The sequence below is a fragment of the Apodemus sylvaticus genome, chromosome 3 (assembly GCF_947179515.1).
Source record: "Apodemus sylvaticus chromosome 3, mApoSyl1.1, whole genome shotgun sequence".
Taxonomy (NCBI): domain Eukaryota; kingdom Metazoa; phylum Chordata; class Mammalia; order Rodentia; family Muridae; genus Apodemus; species Apodemus sylvaticus.
In genome coordinates this window covers 164,764,069-164,786,089 of record NC_067474.1, presented here as the reverse complement: position 1 = coordinate 164,786,089, position 22,021 = coordinate 164,764,069, and the positions used below count along the sequence as shown (strand labels likewise).

The window sequence follows — 22,021 nt, the reverse complement described above, 5'->3', positions numbered from 1 at the left end:
GTGCACAGACACACATGCTGGCAAAACACTCACAAAATAAATATATAAAAAAAATAATAAAAATAAAACTAGAGGGCTAGAGAAATGGCTCAGCAGTTAAGAGCACTAACTACTCTTCCAAAGGTCCTGAGTTCAAACCCCAGCACCCACATGGTGGCTCACAACCATCTAATGAGATCTGACGCCCTCTTCTGGCATGCAGGTATACATGCAGATATAGCACTCATATACATAAAGTAAATAAAGAAATCTTAAAAACAAAAAAAAAGAAAGATGTAAGACAAGCCACACGCCGGTAAAGCACATCTAACAAAAGGTGCCTCAAAGAAAGGACTGTCACCCAAGATACACAAAAGACTAATTTGTCTCAATAAAGAGTCAGGTGAAACCAGGCACAATGAAGCACATCTTTAATCCCAGAATTTGGGAGGCAGAGGCAGGAGGATATCTGTGAATTTGAGGCCAGTCTAGTCTACATGGTAAATTCTAAGACAGCCAGAGATACAGAGTTAGAACCTGTAGACAGACGGATGGATGGGCAGACAGATATATAGATGAACCACACACACCTCTAGCCAGAGCTCCTTAGGAGACTTAGGCAAGAGGATCCTAGAGGTCTCAGATGTGGGAGACCAGCCTGAGCACAAAGTAAAGTTCTCACCTCAAAAGAAGATAAGGGGGAGTGGGGGGTCCAGAAAAGGGGAAATCATTTGAAATGTAAATAAATATATCAATAAATTAAAAAAAAGAAATGTGACAGAAATACAAAAAAAAAATATGAAAGTAAAAAAAAAAAAGAAGAAGAAGAAGATAAGGGCAGGAGCCCAAGGGCAAGAGGACAACTCAGTGAGAAGATCTCTTTATTTTTATTATTATCACTTTTATTTCATGTGCGTTGGTGTTTTGCATACATGTATGTCTGTGTGAGGGTGTGAGTTACAGTTTTGAGCTGCCATGTGGTTGCTGGGAATTGAACCCAGGTCCTCTAGAAGAATAAATAGCAAGTGCTTTTAACCACTGGGCCATCTCTCTAGCCCCTAAAATAAACAAATCTTAACACAGGCAAAAGTCGAACAGAATTGTCTACAGATGGCAAGATGAGCCAATGTGTGAATAGATGTTCCCAGGATACGCATCGACCTGAACAGCAAGAGTCCACTAAGCAGAGCAGTTAATAGAACAGTGAAACGCTGGGGAAGGGACAAACAGGGACTCTCAATCACTACCAGCGTGGAGGCCAAAAAAAAAAAAACCACTACCCTGAAAGACACCACCAGCAGTTTCAGATGAGGGACACTAATCCACTGTCCTTGGTACTTTACAACAAAGGCTTCACAAACCTTCACAAAGGTACATACACTAAACATTTATGTCCACGTAAACACCTGGGCTGGCAGGTAAACACACTTGCCACCGAACCTGGAAACCCAAGCTCAATCCCTAGAGACCCACACAACGGAAAGAGAGAGCCACCCTCTTCAAGCTGTCCTCTGACCTCTGCATTCGTGGTATGACACATGTAAGCACACACACACACACACACACACACACACACACACACACACGGAAATGAATGTAGTAAAGAATGATTTCAGTTGTCCACATTACATTGGGTAATAAATTTTGTCTCAATTTTAAAAGAGGTGCAGGGGATTTTCATGGAATTAATAAGACAGCACACACACTTATTCTAACTGCCCAAAACACTCCACAAGGTTCATTCACTCTTCCACAACCCTAGGTAGCTATTGTCACTTCATTTCAGAGATTTAAAAAAAAAAAAATCTAGGTCACAGAGAAGTTAAATAACCCTTGCAAGAGCTCACAGTGGGGAGTGGCCACACCCAAACTCACCCCGTGGGATGCTCAGGCGGAACGCAGCCAACCAGGCGCCTTCTAGCTGCAGAGGCAGAAGAGGCCCTCCTCGGTAAAGCTTAGCTCCCTGAGGAGGAGGGCTTCCCTGGAGACAGGGAGCGAACTGGGCTCACACTGAGGATGCCACACAGAGAAGCACTTAGTAAAAAGCCGCAGCAGAGCCTTCCCAGGCACTTGCCAACGCTGCGGCCACGGGCGAGGGAGCACGGTCCAAGCTTCTGAGATGTTCACACACATAAATGCCACAGAAGTTAATCAGCACGATGTACTGATTATACAAAATATTTGGGGGTGTGCTGGGGATAGAACCCTGGGCTTTTAAAACTTTATTTACATACATGAATTTACACACACCACATGCATACCGGCATCAGTGGAGACCAGAGGGAGTCAGACCTCCTGGAACCGGAGTTACGGGTGGTTGTGAGCCACCATGTAGGTGCTGGACACGGAACCCAGGTCTACAGCAAGGGCAGTTAGTGCTCCCAACCTCTGAGTCAGCGCTCCACTATTCCGTCTTATCTGCCAGTCCGGAGCTATAAAAACCAGCATTGGAGGTATCAACCTCTGTGACTTCCGCTTTGGTAAAATGTGTAAACATTGTGATTTCTGAAGTTCCTTCACTTCTAGAATTCCAGCATCGTAATTCAGAAGCTGAGGGCTGTGGGGTTTTTTGTTTGTTTGTTTGTTTGTTTGTTTGTCCCTTTGTTTTTTTATTGCTGTTGTTTTAAGACAAATTAGTAGATTTTTTTTCTTTTAAAGCTAACATCCTAATGTAATACAATTTCAGGCTCTAAACTCTAGAGCCTGTTTAAGTGGACAGGCAAGATGCCAGCTTTACAAGGCTCTCTCTCTCTCTCTCTCTCTCTCTCTCTCTCTGTCTCTCGCACACACACACATACACACACGCGTGCGCACGCACATGAAATGGGCAGAGAGGACTGGACAGGGCACTGTCAGGGGAGCCAGATGCATAGAACACTGTCTAAGCAAAACCAAGTCTCGGGTCTTATCAAGGATAAGACCAAACACAGGCCCTGGGGTTAGCAGTTCACAGCCATTCCCATGGGCACCAGGCGGTCCCGAGGGTGGAACTGTCCCTGTCCTCGGGTAAAGACCCGATGGGTAAAGAAATCCCAACGGATTCCTCAGGAAAATAAAGCCAATGGCAAACACAGGCTCCATTCATCACAGCGTTATAAAAAGCAGGCGTTCTACACAGACAGTGCACTTCACAGGCTTGTGAAGGGTAAACAAAGGTGATAAAATGTTGTTACTGTTAACAACTGAAGTCCAAAAAAGAAGGCCCACTGGGTGGTGTTTGCAGAGCATTGTGAGGTTCAAACCCAACCACCTCCACAGAAATCCCAGAAGTGTGCTGGAGAGACGGCTCAGTGATTAAGAGCACTGGCCGCTCTTGCAGAGGACCAGGTTCGGTGCCCAGGAGCCACAGGGTGGCTATAACCTTCTGTAACTCCTCTTTCAGAAGGCCCTCCAGCATCCTCTTCTGCCCGCCATAGGCATTACATGTGTGTGCTGTACACACACACACATACACACACACACATACATGGAAAACACCCATACACAGAAAATAAAACTTAAAAGATCTTTAAAAGAAAAGAAATGGAAGCTTGGTAGTGCACTTCTGTAATCTCAATACTTGAGAGATGACGGTAGGAAGGTCGTGAGTTCAAGGTCATCCTCTGTGGGCCAAGTGGATGGTGCTACCAGACAGAAGAAAGGCTGAGCAAGCCTAAACCCTGAGAAATCTCAGAATTGAGAATAGTGGGTGTGAGGCCAGCCCCCGCAAAACTACCTTCTCTAGAACAGGTAACCAAGACACCCCAGTGAGAGGACCATGACATCCAGTCATGTAGCATAAAAACCTGGAATTCTCCATGCTAATGAGGTATCTAGACAGGGCCCCAGTACTTAGCCAATGAGCATCCCTTCCTGGGCACTCCTTCCCTCAAAGGGCACATAATCCCTGGTTCACCCAGAGCAAGATGTATGCCTTGAGGTCTGCCATCAAAAACAAAAAAAACAAAAAAAACAAAAAAAAACAAAAAAAAACAAAAAAAACAAAACCAGCCTGGACTAGCAAGTGGTTTGTTTGTTTTTTGTTTTGTTTTTCTATGACTGAGTCATATCACATCCCCAGCTCTCTAAACTGTTTCAGAAAAAAAGCCCAGAAGGGAGAGGGCTTACCTAGCATACCCCAGGTTAGATTCCCCCCCACCCCACCCCAGCACTGCATCCATCACTCGGGAAGGAGGGACAGGAAGAGCAGAAGCTCTACAAGTAAGTCCAAGAGCTGCCTGGGACACAAACTCTATCTCAAAGGGAAAAGAAAAGAAATTATGTAAAACACACTTTACATTTTTATTTTGTGTGCATAGGTGTTTTACTTACATATATGTCTGTGTAAGGGTGTCAGATCCCCTGAACTGTGAGCTGCCACGTGGGTGCTAGGGACTGAACCTGGGTCCTCTGGAAGATCAGCCAATGCTCTAAAGCCCTGAGCACCAGGCCACCGTTTAATTTTTTTTTTTTTTTATGGTTTTTCGAGATAAGGTTTCTCTGTGTAGCCCTGGCTGTCCTCAAACTCAGAAATCCACCTGCCTCTACCTCTCAAGTGCTGGGACTAAAGGTGTGTGCACCACCACTGCCCGATTTAATATTTTTTGATAACTTATTTTTATTTTACATGTATGCTTTTTGTCTACATGCATCCCTGGGTACCCTGGGCATGCATTGCCTGCAGAAGATGTTGGATCCCCTGAAACTGGAGTTACAGACAGCTCTTAACCTTCAATATGGGTGCTGGGAACTGAGCCCAATTCTGTAAGAACAGCCAGTGTGCTTAACCATTAAGCCATCTCTCTGGCTCTGTTCCCTGTTTCTATTATCACAGGAGTATGTACAAATGCAGGATGTTTTGTGTCTGACTGTGGGCATGCATGTGTCACAGCCTATGTGTGGCCAGAGCAGAACCCTGTGAGGACGCTGCTTCTCTCCAGGGACCCGACACCAGTCAACGGGCTTCCACACCAAGCACTTTTACCCGCTGAGCTATCTGGCTGGCTCTAAAACACACTCTATTTTTACTTTGGTGAAATGGTGATTTACAAAAGAGTAAATCTGATTCTTAAAGATTAAATAATTTGGAAAACCCAAGGGCAGCTCCAAACAGCAATTCTTAAGTTAAATTCTTTAATACAAACTCTTAGGTATGTTTGATCAGTCATGGCTTTATGTAATGCACACTAATAAATAGTTCCTGAACAGGAAGTAGCCCATGCCCAGAACCCCAGCACTGGGGAGCTGGGGACAGCAAGACAAGGTTTCAGCAAGGGCCAGACAGCCCCCATGGTGGACACACCACCTGACCTGATCCAGGGGCACCCAGAGGCTCTCCCACTCTCTCCCCTTGTGGCTCTGCCCTTCCCCCTTGAGGCCCCGAGAAACAGACAGACAGGCCACTGTTCACCCTGATGCAGAACTGAGGAAACTGGAACTCTCTCTCCACCTTCTTAACTCTTCATCCCATCTCTTCAGCATACACGTGATTACCCACGTGATGGTGTCTGTGTGTGACTACACTGTTTTCCTACCTCACTGACACTCCAGGCTGAGTAAACTTCCTGTGCTCACTTGGGAAACTTCAAGGGTTTCCAACATTTCCAAGTAGAGAATATCATTTGAGTTTCAAGTGGCTGTCCACGTAGATTTACAAGTGACCCAACGTGTGACCTCTGGATCATCTTGGAATCGCACATGACTGTGGTCCCAGAAAACACTGTCAGAACCACTGTCTTTTAACTGCTGTATAGCTCAGAAGATACCAGAGGTCAGAGGGTGCTGAGGGCCAGTTGACGACAGCAGGATCTGGGTGAGGAGAGAGAAAATACACCCCCAGCATCCAGGAGGTGAGACTTCACTCAATGCCAGACCAGATACGACTGAATTTTGTCAGCATCCTGCTACCTGGGCCAAGGTGTCATCACTACCTTCTGCGCCAGCTGCCTCAGTTTACCAGCGTATAGTTGAATTTCTAAAAGAAAATTCAATCAGCTTGTAGGTTCAGTTATTGAAGACTCTGAGGAAGGATTCCTTGAGGCTAAAAGTTCAAGTCCAACCTCGGACAACAGTGAGACTTCCCCTTAAAATTAAAAGGCAAGACTGTTGGGCCTGCATGGTGGTGCACGACTTTAACGCAGCACTCTGGAGACAGAGGCAGGCAGCTCTCTGTGGGTTCTAGGACAGCCTACGCTATGCAGAGAAACCCTGTCTCAAACAACAAGAGGCAGGGCTGTTCAGAAATGAAGACTTTTGCCCCATGTCCTTACCTGCTGATTCTTTTGTTTTTTTTTTTTTTTGTTGTTTTTTTTTGTTTTTTTTTTTTCGAGACAGGGTTTCTCTGTGTAGCCCTGGCTGTCCTGGAGCTCACTCTGTAGACCAGGCTGGCCTCGAACTCAGAAATCCGCCTGTCTCTGCCTCCCAAAGTGCTGGGATTACAGGCGGGCGCCACCACCGCCCGGCTTACCTGCTGATTCTTATAGAGCAGGTATATAGAGTAAATAATTTGGAAAATCCAAGGGGCAGTTTCATTTGTTTGTTTTTTGTTTTTTTTTCAAGACAGGGTTTCTCTGTGTAGCCCTGACTGTCCTGGAACTCACTCTGTAGACCAGGATGGCCTCGAACTCAGAAATCCGCCTGCCTCTGCCTCCCAAGTGCTGGGATTACAGGCGTGCGCCGCCACCACCCAGCTAGCTAAATTCTTTAATACAAACTCTTAGGCACGTTTGATCAGTCGTGGCTTTATGTAATGCACACCAATAAATAGTTCCTGAAAGGGAGGGGAAGTGGCCCAAGATCCTTGAGCTTTGACTTGAAAAGGAAACTCAGACTGTGCCCCCAAGCCACCTGTCAAGCCTTCCCCATGCTTGCCCAGCCCAAGAGCCATGCCTGCCTTCATGCTGCCCTCGTGCTACTCCACCGACACACTGACGGGGTTGAGAATCAATCCCTCAAGCAGAAAGCAGTCGCTCATTCCAGCTGAGGGATTGATGGGGGGGTGTCTCCAGGCTCTCTCTGACTTTGCTCCATGCCAGGCTCAGACCTAGGGCCCCATACTGTGACTGCTTCTCTCTATTTCCGGTCTCCTTGAGAAGGCACAGGACAAGACCCACGTCCGCAGGCAGGGGACACACCTGAGCTAACTGAATCAGAGAGCGCAACTGAGCTTACCCGCGTTCTGCATTCCCAGAGTCATAACCAGCTCTGGACAGGCCACTCCACCTCTGCAGTCTGGCTGCTGCCAGCTCTGCAGTCCCAGCCTTCCCTTCCTGTTCTCAGTGGCTCACTGCTCCCTCCAGAACAGGTGCTGGCGACATCCCCTGGGCGGCTTACTCCACGTGGTTCCTGCATCTTTCCCTCTGTCTCTGGCCATTGCTCTGATACCTAAGGCCCTGAAAATACCTCCTACAAGAAGAGAAAAGCAGGGGGCTGGAGAGATGGCTCAGCGGTTAAGAGCACCAACTGCTCTTCCAAAGGTCCTGAGTTCAAACTCTAGCAACCACATAGTGACTCACAACCATCCGTAATGAGATCTGACGCCCCCTTCGGGAGTGTCTGAGGACAGCTACAGTGTTCTTACACATAATAAATAAATAAACAGATCAAGGAAAAGGAAAAGACCAGCCACGCAGGCGCACTCACCATCAGCAGTCCATTTTCTATGTTATTTTGTGTATGGAGGTTTTACCTGCACTTACACCCTTGGCCTACTTGGGTGCCTGATGGGAACAGAAGAGGATGTCAGACCCTAGAGTTACAGATAGTCATGAGCATCTGTGGGTATTGGGACTCGAACCTGAGTTATCTACAAGAACAACAAATGCTCTTAACCACTGAGCCTTCTCTCAAGCCCCACTTTAAAAAGAAAAAAAAAAAATGAGCCAGGCAGTGGTGGCACACGCCTGTAATCCCAGCACTCTGGGAGGCAGAGGCAGGCAGATTTCTGAGTTCGAGGTCAGCCTGGTCTACAGAGTGAGTTCCAGGACATCCAGGACTATACAGAAAAACCCTGTCTCAAAAAAACCAAATCCAAAAAAAAAAAAGAAAGAAAAAAGAAAAAAAATGCCCCACTTTAAAAAAAATTATTTATTTTTCTATATGTGAGTACACTGTAGCTGTCTTCAGACACAGGAGAAGAGGGAATCTGATCCTGTTACAGATGGTTGTGAGCCACCATGTGGTTGCTAGAATTTGAACTCAGGACCTCTGGAAGAGCAGTCGGTGCTCTTAACCAATGAACCACCTCTCCAGACCCCTACTTTTTTTTTTTTTTTAAAGTGGCAAAAAGTAGCCGGGCAGTGGTGGCGCATGCCTTTAATCCCAGCACTTGGGAGGCAGAGGCAGGTGTATTTCTGAGTTTGAGGCCAGCCTGGTCTACAGAGTGAGTTCCAGGACAGCCAGGGCTACACAGAGAAACCCTGTCTCGAAAAACCTAAATAAATAAATAAATAAATAAATAAATAAATAAATAAATAAATAAATAAAAGTGGCAAAAAGTTTAGTACTTTTAAGAATAGTCAGGATAGCTTTTTATATATATATATATTTTTTTTTAATTTACATTTCAAATGATTTCTCCTTTTCTGGCCCCCCCACTCCCCGAAAGTCCCATAAGCCCCCTTCCCTCCCCCTGTTCTCCCATCCACCCCTTCCCACTTCCCTGTTCTGGTTTTGCCCTATACTGTTACACTGAGTCTTTCCAGAACCAGGCCACTCCTCCGATCTTCTTTTACATCATTTGATGTGTGGATTATGTTTTGGGTATTCCAATTTTCTAGGCTAATATCCACTTATTAGTGAGTGCATACCATGATTAATCTTTTGAGTCTGGGTTTCCTCACTTAGTATGATGTTCTCCATCTCCATCCATTTGTCTAAGAATTTCATGAATTCATTGTTTCTAATGGCTGAATAGTACTCCATTGTGTAAATATACCACATTTTTTGTATCCATTCCTCTGTTGAGGGATACCTGGGTTATTTCCAGGTTCTGGCTATTATAAATAGGGCTGCTATGAACATAGTGGAGCACATATCCTTATTACCTGCTGGGGAATCCTCTGGGTATATGCCCAGGAGTGGTATAGCAGGATCCTCCGGAAGTGACGTGCCCAGTTTTCTGAGGAACCACCAGACTGATTTCCAGAGTGGTTGTACTAATTTGCAACCCCACCAACAGTGGAGGAGTGTTCCTCTTTCTCCACATCCTCACCAACATCTGCTGTCTCCTGACCTCCACATAAAGCCAGACACTGAAGCTAATAGAAAAGAAACTGGGGAAGACCCTTGAGGACATCGGTACAGGGGGAAAGTTCCTGAACAGAACACCAATAGCTTATGCTCTAAGATCAAAAATTGACAAATGGGACCTCATAAAATTATAAAGTTTCTGTAAGGCAAAGGACACCATCAAAAGGACAAATCAGCAACCAACAAATTGGGAAAAGATCTTCACCAACCCTACATCAGATAGAGGGCTAATATCCAATATATACAAAGAACTCAAGAAGTTAGACCCCAGAAAACCAAATAACCCTATTAAAAATGGGGTACAGAGCTAAACGAAGAATTTTTACCCGAAGAACTTCGGATGGCTGAGAAGCATCTTAAAAAATTGCTCAACTTCATTAGTCATTAGGGAAATGCAAATCAAAACAACCCTGAGATTCCACCTTACACCAGTCAGAATGGCTAAGATTAAAAATTCAGGAGCTTTTTTTTTTAAGGATCAATAAACTCAACCAGTTAAATAAGCAACAATGTATCACTCACCATAAATGGTCTCTAAAACATTTTACTGAAACAAATAGAGATAGTGCAGCCCTGGCTATTAAAGTCCCCAGAACTGGAGCAACATGACACTGTCCAGGACTGGGGACAGCCTGATGGCAGTGTGTGTGCCTACATCGCAGACCCAGCTCATATAGAAGATGCATGTACGGTTTTATTTGTATTTATTATATGTAGGTGGACAGGATCATGAGGTCATGCACCAGAGCACACAGTGAAGTCTGGAGAACAATCTTCAGAGCTCAGTTCTCTCCTTCCAAGCGCCTTTACCCGCTGAGCCCGCCCAGGAGTCAAGGTCTCTATGGCTGTATTCTGTTTTAATGTGTGTGTGGGGGGGGGGGGGGTTTGCATGCATGCACCGCCTTCAGAGGGCTGAGGGCATTGGGTGCCCTGGAACTGGGGGTGCTGGGAACCAAACCTGAGAGTGTGCTCTCAGCACAAGCCACCTCCCCAGGTTCCCTGGCTGCATTTTGCTTTTGCAAATCTGGGGCTCAAACGCACGGCCAGAGCATGCGCCCTAAGCCACACTCCACTCCTAACTACATGCACATTTGTGTGTGTGTGTGTGTGTGTGTGTGTGTGTGTGAGTGCTGTGCCTGAGGCACTCAGAGGAGAACATCTGATCCCCCGAAGCAAGAATTACAGGTGGCTGTGAGCTGCCTGGTAAGAATGCTAGGAACCAACTCAGGTCCTCTGTAAGAACGGCAAGACTCTCAATGGTGAGGCTGTCTCTCTAGCCACAGGATATTTATTTTACATTTGAGACTTTGATGTATAGATGATATGTCCTAATCACCCCTTTGCTAAGCAAGCCCACCCACATACACCTGGGCAGGGTCTGTTTAAACTTTTGCCAAGCAAAATAACGCTTTACCAAGGAATCACACATAGGGGTATTGTGTTAGTCAGGGTTCCTATTCCTGCACAAACATCATGACCAAGAAGCAAGTTGGGGAGGAAAGGGTTTATTCAGCTTACACTTCCACATTGCTGTTCATCTCTAAGGGAAGTCAGGACTGGAACTCACACAGGTCAGGAAGCAGGAGCTGATGCAGAGGCCATAGAGGGATGTTTCTTACTGGCTTGCTTCCCCTGGCTTGCTCAGCTTGCTTTCCTATAGAACCCAGGACCACCAGCCCAGAGATGGAACCACCCACAATGGGCCCTCCCCGCTTGATCACTAATTGAGAAAATGCCCACAGCTGGACTCATGGAGGCATTTCCTCAAGGGAGGCTCCTTTCTCTGTGATAACTCCAGGTTGACACAAAACCAGCCAGTACAGGTATGAAGATATTTGCAAATGCTCTGAAGCAAGATCAGCCCTCACCAACTCGGGTTTACACCCTTCCCTGAGGACTTCCAAGGCGTTCAGCCATTAATGCGGCACTGTAACAGGGCTCAGGCACAAAGCTGGCTGCCGCCCTCCTGCCAGCCGCCACCCCACTGTTCTTCCACAGTTTTTACCCAGAGAACACCAGGAAAAAAAAATCATAGCCAAGTCCGTGTGTACATTGATAAATGTTTGAAATGCACGGCAGGAAAAAAGAGACGAGGAATTAGCCGTGGATTTTAATGACTGCCGTCCTAGGTGCTAATTCCATATCCAACACGAAGCTGGCAGGAATTAGTCAACATATTCAAAAGGTAAACACAGTCTGTTTGGCGCAGAGTTTTAATCCCCCCAATCAGGCAGCAACCCCACTTCCTCTCACTGCCTCTGATGGACTTAGAAATGACATGTCTCTGGCAAGGTGTTGTGCGCACAACGAAGGGGCGGCCTTCGTCCTGAGGCTGTTAGAAGACTGAAGTTGAGAGGCCAGAGGTGGGCGTCAGCTGGGAGGGTGGGTTTGCACTGGCTGGTTCACTTGCAAGGCTGCAGAAGGGGGCCTGCGGAGTGCTAAAGGCTGGCTCCAGGGACAGAACAAGTTCTAAGCCAGTCTGGGACACAGGGTAGGACCCTGTTTCAAAAAATGTGCACACGAATGTGTGTGAATGTGTGTCTGTTGCCCAAAACCCATAACGGGTGTGACAGCACACACTAGTGTGCTCATGGAGGCGGAGGAAGACGGATCAGAAGTCCGAAGGGCATTCTCAGTTTCGTGTGGAATACAAATGTTTAAGTATTGGAAGTCCTCAGAACAAAGCCACAAAGCGCTGCGGGCCTCGCAGAGTGAAAGGTGACAAAGAGCCGAGGCGGTGATGACGCCAAGATAGGAAAGAGTGATAGGATTCACCGAATAGGAAATCCAGGCGGGAGAAAAAGCGGCTTTGTATCGGGGTGGGGTGGGGGTGGATGGAGAGATGACACGAGGAGGGAACCGGTTAGGTGAAATACTTTCTTGCCTCAGTAGGAGAAAATGAGCAGCCTAGGGCTTAAGAACAGACAGCTGTGAATGTGGGGTTTGAGCGAATCCTCCCCGGGGCCACCATAAAAGTCAAAGGACAGCGGAGCCTCTGGGTTAAACCAAAAGTACCCAGGGCCGGTGGCGCAAGCCTGGGGTCTCTCTCCTTGGCAACAGGATCAGAAAACCAAGGTGAGCCTGAGCTACTCAGAGAGTTCAGGCCAGGAGGAGGAGGAAGTGGAGGAGGGGAGGGGGAGGAGGAAGAGGAGGAGGAGGAGGAGGAGGAGGAGGAGGAGGAGGAGGAGGAGGAGGAGGAAAGAGGAGAGAAAGATTCCGCAGTGGTGGCTCCCAGCACTTAGGAGGCAGAGGCAGGCGGATTTCTGAGTTCGAGGCCAGCCTGGTCTACAGTATGAGTTCCAGGACAGCCAGGGCTACACAGAGAAACCCTGTCTCAAAAAAAAAAAGAAAGAAGAGAGAGAGAGAGAGAGAGAGAGAGAGAGAGAGAGAGAGAGAGAGAGAGAGAGGAAGAAGGAGGAGTTACCATAAGACCTACAACTCCCACTCCTACATATATACTCAAGAAATCTTACGACTCGCCCTCAAAATCTTGTGCGTAAACGTTCATAATATAGAAAAGGCACTAAGTGGCCATAACCCAACACCTCCCGACTGATGAATAAATACATAAAATGTAGCACAGCAGAGTATTAGTTGACCAAAAACTTTAATGAAGTTCTGACACACGCTGCAATACTGATTAACTTTGAGAATATGCTTAAAGGAAGAGGCTTGGGCTGTACTTTGAGAACACTAGGAAAGCCAGACGGAAAACCAGAGCCTGCCAGAGGCATGGGGCGTGACTTCCGCTGTGCACTGGGTTTGGGATGGGCTGGAATTCGACTGTAGTGAGGGTGTCAGCATCACCAAATGGTACGCTTTAAATGGTTAATCTCAGGTTCCATCTCAGCACCCTATAAACTCTGTAGGGGAGTACATGTCTATAATCCCAGCATGCACTGGGGTGGGGGCAGGAGACAGGGGGATCAGACTTGCAAGGTTAATCTTGGCTGTATGGCAAACTGGAGGGGGGGGGAGGCAGAGCTATATAAGACTGTCTCCTAAGGTAGGGGTGAGAAAGAGAGAGAGAGAGAGAGATTAATGTTCTGCTGCACAAACACAGGGTTCTGAGTTCAGATCACCAGTTCCCATGTAAACACAGGGCATGGTTATTATGAAGGTCAAACATCCTATTCCTGGGGTAAAAATGGAGACATTTGGATTCACTGGCTAGGCAGTCTAGCCAAATGGTGAACCCTGGATCACAATATAAGCTGAAGGGCAAAAAAGACACCTGACGTCAAACACACACACACACACACACACACACACACAAATTTTATGGTTTGTGAATTCTACCTCTATAGTGTTGTTTCTTTTCTTTTAAATACACACACACACACACACACACACACACAAATTTTTTTTTTTTTTTGGTTTTTTTGGATTTGGTTTTTTCGAGACAGGGTTTCTCTGTATAGTCCTTGCTGTCCTGGAACTCACTCTGTAGACCAGGCTGGCCTCAAGCTCAGAAATCCGCCTGCCTCTGCCTCCCAGAGTGCTGGGATTACAGGCGTGCGCCACCACCACCCAGCCCTTTTAAATATATTTTATTCATACGTTTGCACTGTAGCTGTGTGCAGACATCAGAAGAGGGCCCAAAACCACAGTGGCTGCCGGGATTTGAACCCAGTACCTTCTATATAGCACTCGGTGGCTTTAGTCGCTGAGCCAGAGCTCCAGTGCTCATAGTGTTGTTTCAAAGGGAGTGTTAGGCTTGGTGCCAGGACCCTTGCTTAGTACACACAGGGCCCTGAGTTCCAGCTACAACATAACTATCAGGCAATTACGTTTTTAAATGGATAGGGGGACGCTGGCTTTCTTTTGACCTCAAGAGTGAGTTTAGAAGCTGTTTACCCAACACCCAGGAGATGAAGAGTGGGTTAAACAGAGAAGCTGGGAGGAGACTCAACCAGAGCCCCTGGGAGCTGACCTGAAGCAGGTGACTCAGACAATGTCCACCTCTGACAGAAAAGGTACAAAGGAAAACACAGACCTTCCTCTGGTGCGTTCCCTGCCAAGCTCTTCCTGCTGGGGTTGGAGTGGAAGGAAACTGACCTTCAGACGCGTTTACAGGGTTTTCAGTATATATCTATATTCAGTTACTTTGAAGTAATTCAATCTTTGCTGAGAACCTTTAAAAAAAAAGGGGGGGCACACAGCACCGGTTCCTGTGGAAATGTCTGCTCTAGTAATACCATCCTAAATGATAAGACAAGCAAAATCACAGCTCAAATGCTGGAGACAAAGGGCGCTGCAAGTGCGATGTCTCATCTCCGCTGTGGTGGCCCTCACAGAGAATATGTTTGCGGAGGGGCCGTCACTGCATGCAGCTCCCGACTGTGGCCTTTCCATAGCCTCGGCTGTGTCTACAGGGCACTGTGGCGTTTGGGTTTTTGAACAATGAAGAGAACATTCCTCGAGTTCTATGTAAGCTGCATTTTACAGGAGAAAAGGCATCTTAAATGTCCATTTGCAAAGATGGAGTTCCTTCTGAGAAACTCTGCTCCCACCAAATCAAAACCACAGGAAAAGCAACCTAAAATGTTCTGCAGCCGCAACCAGAATATGTGAGGTACACGGGCTCTGGCACTGGCCTGGAACTCACTGCAGAACTAGGCTGGCTTCGAACTTGTGGCAACCCTCCTGCTTCAACCTCCTCAGTGCTATAATGACAGGGATACCTCATCACGCCTGGTTTGTTTCAATTTTAAAGTTTTTTTTTCAGCTCTAATTTTTATGTGTATTTTGCCTGCATGTATGTGGTGATATGTGTGCAGTACCTTTGGAGACCAGAAGAGGGAACCAGATCCACTGGAACCGGAATGACTGATGGTGAGAAGCCTCCAGGAACCCGACCTAGGTCCTCTGCAACAGTGAGACTCAACCACTGAGCCATCTCCCCAGCCCTCGGTTCTACTTTTGAGTGTTTTTCCTTATTATATTTATGTATTTTCATGAGGAAGCTTGCATGTCATGGCACAAGTATGGAGATCAGAGTACATAACTTAAGGGAGTCTGTTTTCTCCTACCATGTGTGTCCTAAACATGCACCTTACGATCAGTCATATGTAATGAAGAGTGCCTTACCCATTGAGCCATCCCACCAGTCCTGTTTCAGTTCTTTTAAATGAAAATTCTATCAAGAAAAAAAAAATCACATTTTCCTGTCATACAAAGCAATGGAGAAAATAATGCAACCTGTTTATTTGATCGAAGCACACTCTCCTATGGCCCAAGCTAGTTGGACAATGATCTCAAACCTGATTCTTCTGCCTCTGTCTCCCAAGAGCCAGGATTACAGGTGTTCATAATTACCTGAGTTGTAATATTTTTTCCAGTTTTGTTAAAAAAAACAAAAAAAACAAAAAGAAACCTTATTTTCAAGTTTATCATTTTAAACATTCAGACTTGAATGTTACAACTACTGAAACTTGTTACAATTATAGCATTTTCTGATTTCAATATAAACATGCTATATTTCACAAATGTCACTTCAGGCCATGTTCTTATAACTGAGTTGTTCTTGTTGACTTAAAAATAAAACTACAGGCCCGGCGATGGTGGCTCACGCCTTTGATCCCAGCACGTGGGAGGCAGAGGCAGGCGGATCTCTAAGAAGCCAAAAAAGTTCCAGAACAACCAGAGCTACACAGAAACCCTGCCACAAAAAAAAAAAAAAAAAAAAAAAAAAAAAAAAAAAAAAAAGGGCTGGAGCGATGGCTCAGCAGGTAGGAACACTGGGGGAAAAAGATTTTTTAAACTATGACACACTAAGGATTAGTAACATTTTATTAATTATTCTGCATTTACAGGTCCAAATAAATGTTTGACTAGGGATAATATTAAATTCTGTATTTAATAATCCCCACCACCTCAAAGTTCTTTCTTTTTTTTTTTTTTTTTTTTTTGAGTTTTCCCAGACTGGATTTCTCTGTGTAGCCCTGGCTGTCCTGGAACTCACTCTGTAGACCAGGCTGGCCTCAAACTCAGAAATCCACCTGCCTCTGCCTCCCAAGCGCTGGGGTTAAAGACATGCACCACTACTGCCGGGCCTCAAAGTTATTTCTAAAAACCTATTTAACAGGGGCTAGCAAGATGGCTAGCTAGTGTGATCTCCTCTCCCCAATAATAATAATAAAAATGTAAGGGCTGGAGAGATGGCTCAGCAGGTAAGAGCACTGACTGCTCTTTCAAAAGTCCCGAGTTCAAATCCCAGCAACCGCATGGTGGCTTACAAACATCTGTAATGGGATCTGATGCTCTCTTCTGGTGTGTCTGAAGACAGCTACAGTGTACTCACATATAATAATAAATAAAAATTGTTTTTTTTTTTTTTTAAAGATTTATTTATTATATGTAAGTACACCGTAGCTGTCTTCAGACACACCAGAAGAGGGGTCAGATCTCATTACGGATGGTTGTGAGCCACCATGTGGTTGCTGGGATTCGAACTCAGGACCTTCGGGAGAGCAGTCAGTGTTCTTAACTGCTGAGCCATCTCACCAGCCCTAAAAATTGTTTTTAAAAAATGTAAAACAACTCAATGGGGTAAGCGCTATGCAGAAATGATCAGGTGAGATAGAGAATGGAAGAATGGGGGTTCAGAGAGAGAGAATATTTCAGATGGGGGTGCAGGGCAGGAGATGTAACTCAGCATATGTGTCTTCTGCCACATGCAAGACCCTGGGCTCAATCCCCAAGCCAGCACCTGTGTCTCTAGAGAAACAGAAGCTGTCAAACAGGCCATCAAGGAGGGCTTAGGTGCTCCTAATATATGGTTTGCTGCTGGCATTTTGATTTTTGAAGACAAAAAGAACAGAAACAAAATAAAACAAAACAAAACAAACAAACAAACAAAAAAACGCTAATATTTCGATGTTAGGCTGTGAGAAGTCCGTGTGAACATTTTGCCAGGCAGTGGTGATCTCAACACGCAGGAGGGATAGGTAGAAGGATCTCTGAGGCAGCCTGGTCTACAAAGCTAGCTCCAGGACAGTCAGAGCTGTTACACAGAGAAACCCTGTCTTGAAAAGCAAGGAGAGCCCGGCTGTGGTGGCGCATGCCTATAATCCCAGCACTCTGGGAGGCAGAGGCAGGCAGATTTCTGAGTTCGAGACCAGCCTGGTCTACAGAGTGAGTTCCAGGATAGCCAGGGCTACAAAGAGAAACCCTGTCTCAAAAAAAAAAACCAAATTCAAAAATTGAAAAAGCAAGGAGAGAGAGAGACAGAGAGAGAGAGAGAGAGAGAGAGAGAGTATGTGTGTATCTCACCTCCATGTAGCTTTCTATTTTCTGTACTCAATTTCTGATCCCTGACCATATTTCCCAGTCTCCTTGGGTAAATAAGAAGCTGCTGGGACCAGACCGTCCAGGACACGCAGAGACTTCTAGTATTTTGATTTGAATATTTGGATTTTTTTAAATTAAAGTGAAATTCTATACTACTCTTAAAAAAACAACAACAAAACAAACAAAACTGAATTAGCCAGACAAGAGGCGCATATATGTAACCTCAGCAAGGGGGAAAAGGGCCCAGGGAATCACAAGTTCGGGACCAGCCTGGTCTACACAGCAAGTTCCGGGCTACACTTTGAGAGTGAGACAATCTCAAAGATGGAAAAAAAAAAAAAAAAACAACAACAAAAAAAAGAGACAACTATTTAAAAGCCAGGCAGTGGTGGCGTACGCCTTTAGTCCCAGCACTTGGGAGGCAGAGGCAGGCAGATTTTTAAATTCGAGGCCAGCCTGGTCTACAGAGTAGGTTCCAGGACAGCCAAGGCTACACAGGGCAATCTGGGGAGCGCCGGGAGACAACTAATTAATAGTCCACTGCAATTTTATACTAGGATGTCTATCATCATCACTGTAAATCTGCACGTGACCTTTACCTCAGTCACAACCATTCAAGGCATATGGAGGGATGACCAACAGCTTATGCCATTCCATCCTGCAACAAGAAACAAACGGGAATACTGAAGGGACAGGGCAGTGCGGCTCAGTGCGGCTCGGGAGCAGAGCGCCTGCCCAGCCTACCTACCAGCCCTGGGCTCCGTCCCCAGCACCAAGGTTGCAGGGAGGACTCAGATGTTCACTGAAAGACTGAGCCCAGGGAAGGTGCCTCCGGAAATCGCATATTTACATATAAAACTCATTTGTAACATTTCAAACTGAAATTGTTGCATTAGCATGTCATGGAACATTCATCACCATGAAAGCTGGGGGGGAAAAAACACCAAATGACAAAATGCAAAAGAAAAACGGATGTTCGAACAATTTTACTCTGAAGACGTTGGAGATTTCACATTCCTCTCAGCCGTAATGAGAGTAATCAGGTGAGACCGAACTACAGCTTACTCAAGCAGTTAATGATGAGAAGTGGTGTAGGGAGATGTAGGAACATACTTTAAAAGCAGCGATTCAAGTAAGCAATGCTATTACCAACTCAACCAAATATTACTTGAACTGCTTCCAAAACACCCAACCCAGCCCTCCCCTCCTCTCATGTTCCGGTTTGTTCTTTTTTTCTTTTTCCAAAAGAAGCAACACTTGACTCTTCTCCCTCTTAAATATATCAGGGTTCAGATCTCATTTCATACTTGGTTTGATGAAACTTTAAAAAAAAAAATCAAGTGCACAGTAATTAGATACTTAGTGGCAAGGTGCTGAATTTGACAAGAATGGACAGAATGTTCTAGATGGAATAAAAGAAGTTTTCAGTTTATCGCCCTCTGTGTGACGCTTTGGAACAAAGGGTGCTTTGCCCTCTCCTGACCTTTTTGTGAGCACAACTCTCCTACATCAGGCCGAGGAGAAAAAGAATCTTTTTTTTAAAGCTTGCAAAGTTATTACGTGACCATCTCACCCAGACTTCTATCACTCTTCCTCCCACATAGCTCTTTTGATTTCCAAAATACACACTCGAAGAAAATAGATTCGAGCACTCTACAGACTATATACCTGGAATACTTTAAGACCAAGGAAAGTGTTTACGGTGGTTTCAAGTTCCATTCAGAAGCCTTTATCTGCAATGCGTAAGCGGTTTTGGTGGCAAGCTCAGTCAATATCAGAAGGCAGGTAAAATGTTTAGTTGAAGTGGATGAAGATTTAAAACAATCAGCAAGGAAATATTTCCTCCTACACTCCTAAGAAATTAGCGGGGCTGGCTGGTCTCTGTGGTGGTCACACGAGCCTGGTGACCACTCTGAAGAAAGCTGCGGGAGATGAATATTGTTCACACTGGTGGATGAAAAGTGATCACAAACACCTTCTCAATTTCGTCTTTGGGCAAAAAGGTGGGAAGGAAGCGAGTTTTCGCCTCTGCTACTTCCGAAAGCACGTTTAAAGGACGCGGAGAGGAGGCGAAAAGGGGCGAAGTCGTGGTGTCCACCTAGCCGCAGCAGAAAACCGGGATCTTGGGAAAGTGATGCGGAGGAGTGGAATCTTATGTAAGCACACACCAAAATCCGTGCGTGCATCCCTAGGCTGATCACCTAACTCTCGTACACTGCAGCCCACCCAGGGGCGCGCCCCCACCCCAGGCTTAGTGCGCTACTGGAAAGTGGGCTGACCCCCACCGCGCGTCCCCAGATCGCCCCGACCAGAACCCCACGCACCCTGGGGCTACAACCAGGACAGTCAAGGCCCGGGTGCCCCGCCCGGGAACGAAATTGGCTTCCCCAGGCATCTGCAGCGCGCGCCAAGGTTCTCCGGAGCTCTTCTCTGAGCGCCTGAACCTGAACCTCACGTAGCAAGCGGGCTCGACGTTCCGCACTCAACCCGGAGCCCCGCGCCCAGGCAATCAGTCACACCGTCGGGTCGGAACTCCGCGCCCCAGCGACACTACCTCACTCGGCACCGATCCCTGAGCGCTGACACTAATCCCGCACTGGGTCCTGCACCTATGCACCTGATACAATCTGGGCCCCAAACCTTGCCGGAGACGATTTGCGCACCGAGATCCCTGCCTCGCCCAAGACGACGCGCGGACTCGGACCAGAACCCTGGGCCCTGGCCCAATTCCCACACTCGGACCCAAACCCCGCGGCCCTGCACGACTCCTGCGCTCTGTCCCCTCCTTGCACCCGGTTACCATTCCCGAACTCGGACCCAAACCTTGCCCAATGTGATTCGCACACTCGTATCCGAACCCTGGGCCTCGGCACGATCCCCCACACTCGGACCCCAACCTTGCCTGATACAATGCGCGCACTAGGACCCGAACCCTGGGCTCTGGCATGATTCCCGCACTCGGCCCCAAACCCAGAGGCCCTGCAAGACTGCAGCACTAAACCCACCTTGCCCGTAACCCCTCCGCCCCGCATGACCCCCACACTCAGCCCCCCACCTTGCACCCGAGCACGGTTCCCGCACCCGGCCCCGACCCGAACCCCGCGGCCCCGCATGACTTCTGCACTCGGCCCAACCTTGCACCGGGTTATGGCTCCCGCACCCGGCTCACCGCGCCCCGCCGCTTACCTCGCGCGGCCCAGACCCCGCCGCCGCACAGCAGCCCCGCCAGCAGCAGCCGGACGGCCGGAGCCAGCGCGGGCGCAGGGCGGCGCAGCATCGCTCGGGCTCGGGGCGCCACGGCCGGCCCGACGCGGAAGCAGCAGGGAGTCGCGCGGGACGCCGAGAGGGGCGCGGGCAACCGGGGGCCGGCGGCTGGGCGGCGCGGCGAGCACCGGGATGGGAGCGGCAGCCGCCGTGCTGCTGGGCCGCGCGCGCCCTCCCCTCGTCGGCAGCGCTGCGCTGGAGGCGGCGGCGGCGGCGGCTAAGATGGCGGCGGCGCTCTCTCTCGGGTCCGGCGAGGGTACCCGGCCGGGGGCGGGGTGGCGGCGGGCGGGGCGGGGAGGGAGAGCGCGCGCGCACGCTCCCCGCTCCGCGGGTGCGCGAGTCCACAGGCTGAGCCCTCGGAGCGCGCCTGCGGGGACGCGCCGAGGAGGATTGGCCTGGGAGCCGCCGGAGGGACCCGCAGGACGCGCCCCCTGCCCGCGGCCGCCCCGGAGCATCCACTCCTCCTCCTCGCGCGCGACCCTGGACGCTGCACCTGGAAGCCCCCCAAAGCTCCTGGGGGTCCGCGCCTCGGTTTCCGAACTCGAGGACTTGTCCTGTCGTTCCCTAGGGCCTCAGAGCTCCAGGACCCGGCCACTTCATCCAAGCCGTGTCACCTCCAAGCACCTCAGTGACCTCCCCTGCCGAATGGAGATGATGAGCGGAGCTTGTGAGGGACACAACTCATCCCAATGTGTTTGGTAAACAGCCTAGGGTGACTCCAGCTCCAGTCTGGGGGTTTGGAAAGGAACTTTTGACTCCAGGGACTCCTGATTAACCGTAGGAACCTTTTGTGGTTTATAGGCTTGTAGCGCGATAAAGAAGATGCTAAGTATCCTTTAGGAATATGGAGATTCAAAGGAAGGGCAATTTCTGAGTTTCTCTACAGGGTTATCTGGAGTCTGTCCCTTTTCCTTGTAGGCCTTCTGTAATTTGGACGCGCGCGCGCGCGCGCACACACACACTGCCCCATTCTAGAGGAGAGCGCCAACAGAGCCACGGTGGGCTTCAGTGAGAGCACTGTGCCCGTGGAAACGTATTCGGTTCCATTTTGCGGATGAGGAAAGTGTCTTCTCAGGTAAAACAAGAGTCAGCCCTGGAGGGCATGGTGGCTTCATTAGGGAGACGCCCACGACAAAATCCTCAACAGCCCTGCAACAGTTATTCAGCCAGCATCCGAAGAGTTATCAGCAATGTCGAGGGTGTGTTTGAGAGAGGTTGGGGTGCTGGTGGGCCAGCTTGGGGAGAGAGTGAGGAAGGC

At 47.9% G+C, this 22,021-nt stretch overlaps 1 protein-coding gene across 4 annotated transcripts in view; it reads right to left on the bottom strand.

Moving 5' to 3' along the window:
* Positions 1–21,024, bottom strand: part of Clstn1 (calsyntenin 1) — a 78,149-nt gene extending 57,125 nt beyond the window's left edge. For 3 of the 4 annotated variants that reach the window (XM_052178211.1, XM_052178212.1, XM_052178214.1), the window contains exon 1: positions 20,686–21,023. In XM_052178211.1, the coding sequence (XP_052034171.1) occupies positions 20,686–20,776 (91 nt within the window). In that variant the 5' untranslated portion in view covers positions 20,777–21,023. Of the gene's footprint in view, positions 1–20,685 lie in introns of all 4 variants that reach the window. The other variant, XM_052178213.1, reaches the window with a different exon arrangement.
* Positions 21,025–22,021: the final 997 nt, after the last annotated feature.